This window comes from Elephas maximus, chromosome 3 (assembly GCF_024166365.1).
Source record: "Elephas maximus indicus isolate mEleMax1 chromosome 3, mEleMax1 primary haplotype, whole genome shotgun sequence".
In the NCBI taxonomy this organism is placed as follows: domain Eukaryota; kingdom Metazoa; phylum Chordata; class Mammalia; order Proboscidea; family Elephantidae; genus Elephas; species Elephas maximus.
This window is the reverse complement of record NC_064821.1, coordinates 34,429,080-34,439,889: the sequence shown is the minus strand read 5'-3', so window position 1 is coordinate 34,439,889 and position 10,810 is coordinate 34,429,080. Positions and strand designations below refer to the sequence as shown.

Below are 10,810 nucleotides of genomic sequence, written 5' to 3'. Positions count from 1 at the left end.
AAGACTTCGTATTCCTGGAGGCCCCCACTGTCAGTTAGATCAGTGCTTCTTAAAATCACCTAGTGTAGTGGGGAGAATTGTGTTCTGCCAAAATGTATGTCCTGCTGGAGTCTCAGAATGTGACCATGTTAAAAACTAGAGTCTTTGCAAATGTAGTTTATTAAGGATCCTGACATGAAATAATTTTGGATTTAGAGTTGGCTCTAAATCCAGTCATTGATATCTTTGTGAGAAAAGAAGAAGACACAAAGACACAGAGAGAAGAAAGCCACGTCAAGATGGAGACGGAGATTGGAGTGGCATGTCTACAAGCCAAGGGAAACCAAGGATTTCTGGCAACCACCAGAAGCTAGGAGAGTGCCTTCACAAAGAAACAGTCCTAGTGATGATGGCTTGATTTTGAAATTCTGGCCTCCTGAAGTGTGAGAGAATAAATATCTTTTTTTTTTTTTTTTAAAAATCTCTGTTTTTTAAAGCTACCCAGTTTTTGGTAATTTGTTACCTGCCAAAGATTACCTAGGTAACTTGGCATCCCTAGGAAACTAAACACCTGGAAACTTCTTAAAATGCAGATTCTGATTCAGTAGGGGCAGTCTACCGATCCTGCATTTCTCACCAACTTCCAGATGAGGCTGATGCTGCTAGCCATGGATCACACTCTGAGGAGCAAGGAACTAGATGATTCTATCTCAGAGAAATGTATGTAGAAAGAGTGATGCTTGGTATGGTAGTTATGACTAGGGATTAGTTTGCTAACTTGGAAAGGTGGGCAGAGGCAGAAAGAATGGCTGCATTTTTAATCCTCTGAATATTCATTTGAACCTGATCTATTGACAAAATACAGGCTTTTATTTATTTTATGTGTCAAATACAATATTTTTATTTATATTTATTTATGTAAAATTTATAATCTGTAGTAGTGCTGCTGTTTGATGATGTCTATCTATTTGTAAAATATTGCTCTTCTCACTTTCTTGGCAGTCACACCACCTACATGGAACCAGGGAACGACACACAGGTTTTAGAATTTATTCTTCTTGGACTTTCAGAAGTGGAAGAACTGCAATCCCTTCTTCTTGGGCTGTTCCTGTCCATGTACTTGGTCACATTTATTGGGAACCTTCTCATCATCTTGGCCACCATCACTAGCTCCCATCTCCACACTCCCATGTACTTTTTCCTTGCCAACTTTTCCTTTGTAGATATATGTTTCACCTCCACCACTATCCCAAAGATGCTGCTCAATATCCATACCCATAATAAAACCATCACCTATCACGGCTGCCTCACCCAAATGTATTTTTTCATTCTTTTTGTAGAGTTGGATGGTTTTCTCCTTTCTATCATGGCCTATGACCGGTTTGTGGCCATCTGTCACCCACTGCACTACACAGTCATCATGAATCCCAGACTCTGTGTCTTGCTGCTGCTGTTGTCCTGGATATTGAGTGTTCTGGACTCTCTGCTACGTGGTTTGCTAGTGTTGCGTCTGTCCTTCTGTACTAACTTGGAAATTTTCCACTTCTTCTGTGAAATCAATCAGGTTATCCAACTTGCCTGTTCTGACACCCTTCTCAATATCATAGAGATGTATTTTGCAACTGTGGTGATGGGCATTATTCCCCTCATTGGTATTATATTTTCTTATTCTCAGATTGTCTCTTCCATACTGAGAATAACATCAGCAAGGGGAAAATATAAGGCATTTTCCACTTGTGGGTCTCACCTTTCAGTTGTTTTATTGTTTTATGGTACAGCTCTTGGAGTCTACCTGAGTTCTGCCACTACTCAAAATTCCAGGGCAAGTGCAATAGCCTCAGTGATGTACACCATAGTCATACCCATGCTGAATCCTTTTATCTACAGCCTGAGGAACAAAGACATAAAAGGGGCATTGAAAATTCTTGTTGGTATTGTCACTTCAAATGAGTGATAAAAATGTTTGTCTTGGGGCTAGACAAGAGTCCACGAGTATCCAGGAACCACATTGGCATTCAGAAATTCTGATTTTTTTTTTTGTTCACCTGTCTCTGAATTTCCAGACATTTCTGGCATTTTATGTTTCTACTTTCCTGAAAGTAATTTCCAACTTTGGAGCAGAACTAATTTGAGAGTATCCACTCATTTAAAGTGGTTAATAGTTATTTTTAAAAATACACTGTCTTCAATTTCATTTTCTCTTTCATGGCAAAATTATGATGAGGGATAAAAATCTTATGGGATAATAAAGACTTGGAATTTAAATTTTTGTTCATGATTCCCTGTGTATTAGAATTCTAAGGTCTTCTTTATTAAACTTGAGTCAGGTTTTCTTTTCTGTATTCTTATTCGAGTCATTTTCATAATATAGACCCTAATATATTTAATTATTTTATAACTTGTCTGAGACATTTTAGTGCCTTCACTGAGGCTGTTTCTCTTGCTTTTCTGTGCCTAGTATGACAATTAATAGCTTAAAGTATTTAAAATTGAAAGGTAATAAAAACAACATGAAAATTTGTAGGAGGCAGTTAAAGAAGTGCTTTGAGGAAAATTTATAGCTTTCAATATGAATATTAGAAAATAGGAAAGATCTAAAGCAATGATCTAAGCTTCTACTTTAAGAAGCCAGGAACTAGTTATACCATGAGCCCAAAGTAGGTAAAAGAAAGGAAATAGTAAATATAAGGGGATAAATCAATCAGAGATGAAAAATAATAAAAAGAAAAAAATAATAATTACATTCTTTGAAAATACTAGTAATGAATAAATGCCTAGAAAGAAAAATCAAGTACAGAATGGGAAAATAAAAAATGAGTAATATCAATTAGATCATTACAAATGCTCAGACTTTAAAATAACAGTAAGAAATTAGTATAAAAAATACTATGCCACAAATTTTGACACCTTATATGAAATAGACACATTTCTTTAATAACAAAACCTAGTAAAACTAACTCAAGAAGAAATAGGAACTCTGAATAGCTCTAGACTTATTTTTTTAGTTGCATTTCTAAACCCAAACACTCCTTGAAGAAAACTCCCAGACCAGATTGTTCTACTGATGAAGCCTATCAAACATGTAAGGCAAAAATAATGCAAATATTATGCAAACTCTTTTAGAAACTAGAGGAGGACAAAAACTCTTCTTTTCTCATTGTATAAGGCCAATAAAACCTTGACACACACACATACGTACACACACTCAAATGGATAGTATGAAAAAAACAAAATTGTTGATCAATATCCCTAATGAACATAGGTGCAACGAATCTCAACAAAATTTTGACAATTGAAAGCAGAAATGTATAAATGTGAAGTTGATTCGAGATTTCAAAATCAAGGGAACCCCTCATATCAATGCTCTAAAAAAGAAAGTCATATGATCACCTCAATACATGCAGAAAAAGCATTTGATAAAATTCAACATCCAAAAATCAACTCTCAGCCAACTATGAATAGAATGGAAATATCTCAACCTTATCAATAGTATCTGCATCATATTTAATGGTGGAAGACTGAATATTTTCTCCCTAAGAGCAGACTCAAGGAAAGAAATAAGTGTCTGCTCTCGTGACTTCTTTTCAACATTGTATTGGAGGTACGATAAAATAAAGGTTTAGAGAGTTGAAAGGAAGAAATAAAACTGTTTGCAGACAACATCATTGTATACATAGAAAATCTGAAGTACTGTATTAAATATACCTTTGAGACTTAATACATAAATTTGGTAAGGTTGCAGGATACAAGGCTAACATACAAAAATATATTTGTATATACTGGTAAAATACTGGGAAATTTAAATTTAAAAATAGCATTTCCCGTAACATCAAAATATATAGGAATAAATATTTAAAATGCAAGCAAACTCTTTACGCTAAAAACTATAAAATATTTTTGAGAAATTTATGAAGAATGAAATATAAAGGAATATGTACTATGTTCAGAAACACTGGTAGCGTAATAGTTAAGAGCTACGACTGCTGACCCATGTGTCAGCAGTTCAAATCCACCAGGTGCTCCTTGGAAACTCTATGGGGCAGTTCTACTCTGTCCTATAGGGTCGCTATGAGTCAGAATCGACTCGACGGCAATGGGTTTTATTATGACTTGGAAGATGTGATATTTTAGGATGTCAGTTCTGCCCCAGAATACCCTATCATACTCAATACAATGCTAAATGAAATTCTGACAGGCATCTTCTCTGATAACAACACTACAAAAGTAGAAATCAATACACGAAGAGCAAGGAAAAAAAATCTAATAAATGGAATCTAAATAACATTCTGCTTAAAAACTACTGGGTAATAGAGGAAATTAAAAAAAAATTCCTAGAATCAAATGAGAATGAAAACACAGCATAAAAAAACCTGTGGGATACTGCAAAAGCAGTACTCAGAGGTAAATTTATAGCAATAATTGCATACACCAAAAGAGAAAAGAAAGGACAAAAATCAAGACATTAACCATACAACTCAAACACTTAGAATGAGAGCAGCAACAGAAGCCGGCAGTTGCCAAAAGACACAAAATAATAAAAATTAGAGCAGAAATAAATGAAACAGGACAGAAAATCAGTAGAAAGACTCAACAAGACTAAAAGCTGGTTTTTTGAAAGGATTAATAAAATTGACAAACCACTGGACAAACTGACAAAAGAAAAATAGGAGAAAATGCAAATAACACAAATAAGAAATGAGATGGATAACATTACAACAGAACGTACTGAAATAAAAAGGATCATACCAGTACGCTATGAAAAATTGTACCACAACAAATTTGAAAACCCAGAGGAAATGAACAAATTTCTGGAAACACACCACCTAACTAAACTAACACAAACTGAAGTAGAAAATATGAAAAGACCTATAAGAAAAGAAGAAATTGAAGGGGTGGGAAAACAAAAACAAAAAAACTCGAAACCAAAAAAAAAAAGAAAAAATTCCTTGGTCCCGATGGCTACACTGGAGAATTCTACCAAACTTTCAGAGAAGAGTTGACACCAATTCTACTCAAACTATTCCAGAGCATAAAGAAGGAAGGAATAGTCTTCAATTCACTCTACGAAGCCAGCATAACCCTAATACCAAAGCCAGGCAAGAACATCACTAAAAAAGAAAACTGTAGTGCAATATCCATCATTAATATAGATACAAAAATGATCAACAAAATCTGAGCCAATAGAATAGAAGAGCATATCAATAAAATAATACATCATGACTAAGTGGGATTCATACCATGCATGCATGGTTGGTTCATCATTAGAAAAGCAATCAGTGTAATCCACTGTATAAATAAAACAAAGGGAAAGAATCACGTGATCATATCAATCGATGCAGAAAAGGCATTTGGTAAACTTCATTACCCATTCCTGATAAAAAGTCTAACAAAATAGGAATGGAAGGGAAATTTGTCAACATAATAAAGGGAATTATACAAAACCAACAGCCAATATTATGCTCAACAGAGAGAATCTGAAAACATTCCCTTGAGAACAGAAACCAGACAATGATGCCCTTTATCACCACTGTTACTCAACATTGTATTGGAAGTCCTAATAAGCACAATGAGACAAAACAGAGAAATAAAGGGCATCCGCAGTGGTAAGAAAGAAGTAAAACTATCCCTATTTGCAAATGGTATGATCCTATGCATAGAAAATTCTAAGGATTTCACAAGAAAGCTATTGGAACTAATAGAAGCATTCAGCAAAGTGGCAAGATACAAGATTAAGATACAAAAACTAGTTGTATTCCTCCCCATCAACAAAGAGAACTGCTAAAAGGAAATCAGGGAAACAATACCATTTACAATAGCCCCTCCCAAAAGATAAAATACTTAGGAATAAATCTAACTAGGGAAGTAAAAGATTTATACAAAGAAAACTATAAAACACTACTACAAGAAACCAAGAGGTCTACGTAAATGGAAAAACATACCATGGTCTTGGATAGGAAGACTTAACATTGTGAAAATGTCCGTACTACCCAAAGTGATGTTTACCTTTTTTTAATTGACTATGCAAAGGCATTTGACTGTATGGAGCATAATAAATTATGGATAACATTTCAAAAAAAGGACAACTATGGTGACTACGGAAATCCTGGTGGCGTAGTGGTTAAGTGCTATGGCTACTAACCTAGAGGTTGGCAGTTCGAATCTGCCAGGCGCTCCTTGGAAACTCTATGGTGCAGTTCTACACTGTCCTATACGGTGGCTATGAGTCGGAATCGACTTGACAGAAGTGTTTTTTGGGATGGTGACTACTATAGCTTACACAATCCTGCAACAATAGAATCAACAAACAATAATCTACAAATGTATACATAGAATGTGGTTGTTGTTAGGTGCCATCGAGTCAGTTTCAACTCATAGAGCCCTATGTACAACAGAACGAAACACTGCCTGGTCCTGCATCATCCTCACAATCTTTGTTATGCTTGAGCTCATTGTTGCAGCCACTGTGTCAATCCATTTCGTTGAGGGGCTTTCTCTTTTTTGCTGACCCTCTATTTTACCAATATGATGTCCTTCTCCAGGGACTGCTCCCTCCAGATAACATGTCCAAAGTACATGAGATGAGCTCTTGCCATTCTTGCTTCTAAGGAACGTTCTGACTGTACTTCTTCCAAGACAAATTTATTTGTTAGATAGATAGATATGCCAAGAGGTTAGAGAGGGGGTAAAAGAACCCAAAAAACCCACACACTAGTAAATACAGATTCAGTGGTAGGAATCTCTAAATACATGACTATAGGTGTTTCTCATATATTAATATAGATAAGAGAGCACACCAGTGGCACAGTCAGGGAAACCTCTTAGACATAATTAAACACCTCATGGGATGAAGTTCCCAGGCTCAGAGACAAAAGACCACAGACTCTGGGGACAAGTATATTAACTGGGACAGCATAGTTCTTAAAGACAATGTTCTACATCCTACTTTGGGAAGTAGCGTCTAGGGTCTTAAAAGCTTGTGAATGGCCATCTAAGGTACAACTATTGGTCTCTTCTAGTCTGTAACAAAGAAGAGGGGAAAAAAACTAAAGACTCAAGGAGAAATTAGTCCAGAGGACAAATGGACCACATGAACCACAGCCTATGCCACCCTGTACCACTCTCAACCGCCCTGACTGAAATTATAACAGAAGGCCATAGACAGAGCAGAAGAAAAATGGAGAACAATTGATCAAATTCACAGAAAAGGTCAGACTTACTGGTCTGACAGAAACAGGAGGAACCTCCGAGGCTATGACCCCTGGACGCCCTTCTAACTCAGAACTGAAGCCACTTGCAAAGTTCACCTTTCAGCCAAAGATTAGGCATGCCTATAAAACAAATGGAAACTCTGGTGGAGTAGTGGTTAAGAAGTATAGCTGCCAACCAAAAGGTCAGCAGTTCGAATGCACCAGGCGTTCCTTGGAAACTGTGTGGGACAATTCTACTCTGTCCTATAGGGTCCCTATAAATTGGAATCAACTTGATGGCAATGGGGTTTATAAAATAAATGAAGCCCTGATGGCACAGTGGTTAAGAGCTCAGCAGCTTACCAAAAGATTGGCAGTTCAAATCCACCAGCCACTCCTTGGAAACCCTATGGGGCAGTTTTACTTTGTCCTATAGGGCCACTATGAGTTGGAATTGGCTCTGGCAACAGGTTTTGATTTTTATAAAACAAACAAGCACACACGTGGGGTATAAGCGTCTTCATCAATCAAGTATAAAATCTCAAATGGGCAAGACCTGCCCAAAACAAAGACAAAAAGGTGGGAAGCGACAGGGAAACTGGAAGAATGGAACCAGGGAACCCAGGGTAGAAGTGGAAAGAAGAGAGTGCTGACACAATGTGGGATTGCAGCTAATACCATGAAATAATTTGTGTATAAATTTTTGAATGAGAAATTTATTTGCTCTGCAAACTTTCACCTAATTCACAATTAAAAGAAATTATTTTAAAATTACAGTAATTGACACACTGTGGTATTAGTTTTAGGACATACAGAGAGATCACTACAACAAAATAGCCTAGATAATAAGTCCACAAACATTTAATCAATTCATATTTTAAAAAGATACCAGGATAATTCCATGGGGAGAGAACAGTGTCATAAGCCAATGGTGCTGGAATAACTGGTTATTCACATTAAAAAAAAAAAAAGAGGCATACAATGTTATTTCATCGAATATAAAAATTAATTTTAAAAAGATTAAAGACCTAAATGTAAAGCCTAAGACTTTAATACTTTAGAAAGAACATAAAAGAAACACTTTGTGATTTTGAAGTAGCCAAGGTTTCTTAAAAATAAAACCATTGCCATCGAGTAGATTCTGTCTCATGGTGACCCTATAAAATAGGGTAGAACTGCCCCATAGAATTTCCAAGGGTGCCTGGTGGATTCAAACTGCTGATCTTTTGGTTAGCAGCCATGGCTCATAACCACTGTGCCACCAGGGTTTCCAAAAATAAGGCAGTAAATATAAAATAAAAACACTAATAAATACTCTTCTAAAGATATCATTAAGGGGATAAAATATCTACTTATACTTGCAATTGTCTGTCAGTTTGTCATATCGTAATGGCTTGTTTGTTTCTGTGATGCTGGATGCTATGCCATCAGTATTTCAAATATCAGCAGGGATCACTCATGGTGGATAGAATTCAGTGGAACTTCCAGACTAAGAATAGGAAGAAGGACCTGGCAGTCTACTTCTGAAAAAACTGGCCAGTGAAAACATTATGAATAAGAGTAGAAAACTGTTTAATATAGTGCTGAAAGATGAACTCCTCAGGTTGGAAGGCACTTGAAATACGACTGGGAAAGAGCTACCTCTTAATACTAGATAGTAAATGTATGTTGCTTTAAGCCGGAGTTTTGAGGGGAATTTCTTATGCAGAAATATATAACTAATGCAATGAGTAATCAAAGTCTTCGTATATTGTATGTGGTGCTCTAAAATGGTCTACCTCCTCTGGTAAAAACACATTTGGCAATTCTTATGAAATTAAAGCATGTGTCTTCCATAAGTTTCAGAAATTCTACTCCTTGGAATCTATGTACAGGAAATGAAAACATAGTCACACTAAGACTTAGACATATATATTTGTAGCAGGTCTATTCATAATAGACAAAAATGGAAATAACTGAAATGTCCATTGACAGATAAATGGATAAACAAAGTATACTCATGCAATAAAATCCTACTAATCAATAAAAATGGACAAACTGCTGATACATTCAAGAACTTGGACAATCTTCAAAAATAAATGCTGAGAAAAAGATGCCATGCACTTTGTATAATTAGCAGTTGCTTTTATGAAGTCCTAGAAGAGTGGAAATTAATATTATGATGATAGAAGTCAGGTCACTGTTAGCCTGGGCCAAGGTGGAGGAGGGAATGTATTGAAGGGAAATGGGCATGAAACTTTCTAGAACAGTAAAAATTCACATTGTGGTGCTAGAAATCAGATCAATGGCTGCCTGCGCCAAGGTTGAAAAGTGAATATATGTGTGCAAATGGCCATGAAGGAACTTTCTGAAGAGATGGAAATGTTCCGTCTTTCCTGGGCTGCTGGTTACATGGATGCATACCTTTGTTAGAACACTGATTCAAAACTATTTGTGCAAGATCCCGATCCAGGGAGATAAGTGAAAATAACAGACATACTGAAAGACCTGTTATTTTCTCTTCAACCACTTTCTCTTCAATGCTTTTAGTAACGTAGTCTTTGTTTACCCTTGATGCTCCCTTCACAGGTACAGGGTGGAAGCAATCATGGTGATACAGTACTTAATGGCTACTGAGTTAACATTAAAAAGTAACTACCTGGAAGATTTGACCCTCCATCCCAACTTGCAGTCCTGAGACCTCTAGAAATTTAAATTAAAGAAGCAGGAGTTTTTTCATTAAATTACAAGTTAATGGTTTTGTTATCATCTGATCTTGGAACAAGAAAGAAAATTCAGTTAGCAACTTTGGGTGAGAGAAGAAAAAACCTGCTGGCCCATTAATTTCTGGTCAAGAATTTTTGAATTTGTGAATAAGAAAAGGTCTCTTGAAACACAAGAAAAAATGTATTTTAAATAAAAATTTGATTCCACAATATATACAATAACCCCCTTTCTGATCACGAGTCAATTAGAATCTGTGATCACTAAGTGTTGGACAGGCACCAATCTATGTTTCCTCGGGTCTCATGGGTACTGCTAAATGGGGTACCTTTTCATGAAACATGTTATTTCTGTTGATTCCTTAGCTGCTTCTGTTTGTTGTTCTTCCAGTCTGATGGAAGATTTTTACCAACGTCTGTAGTCTGAAATTGATCAAAAATGCAATCAAGATGCATTGATAATACTGGCAATTGAAATTCAAAAGTTGGAAACAAAGTGGAGGGATTGATAGTTGGAAAATATGACCTTGGTGATAGTAACTATGCCAGAGATCGTATGATAGAATTTTGCAAGAGCAAAGATTTCTTCATTGCAAATGTTTTTTTCAACAACATAAATGGTGACTATGCCAATGTGGACCTCTCCAGATGGAATACAAAGAAATCAAATAGACTGCATCTGTGGAAAGAGAGAATGGAAAGGCTGAATATCATCAGTCAGAGCAAGTCCTAGGGCCGACCGTAGAACTGACCGTCAATTTGCTATATGCAAGTTCAAGCTGAAATTGAAGAAAATTAGAACAAGTCCATGAAAGCCAAAGTATGACCTTGAGTATATATATCCCACCTGAATTTAGAGATCATCTCAGGAATAGATTTGACACATTGAACACTAATGACTGAAGACCAGGTGAATTGTGGAGTGACATCAAGGACATTATA

At 36.2% G+C, this 10,810-nt stretch overlaps 1 protein-coding gene across 1 annotated transcript; it reads left to right on the top strand.

Annotated features, from left to right (window-relative positions):
- Positions 1-926: 926 nt before the first annotated feature.
- LOC126072274 (olfactory receptor 7A10-like) lies at positions 927-2,015 on the top strand. The gene has a single exon (XM_049877160.1). It carries the CDS (start codon positions 995-997, stop codon positions 1,931-1,933), a length of 939 nt encoding a protein of 312 aa, XP_049733117.1. The 5' UTR covers positions 927-994; the 3' UTR covers positions 1,934-2,015.
- Positions 2,016-10,810: the final 8,795 nt, after the last annotated feature.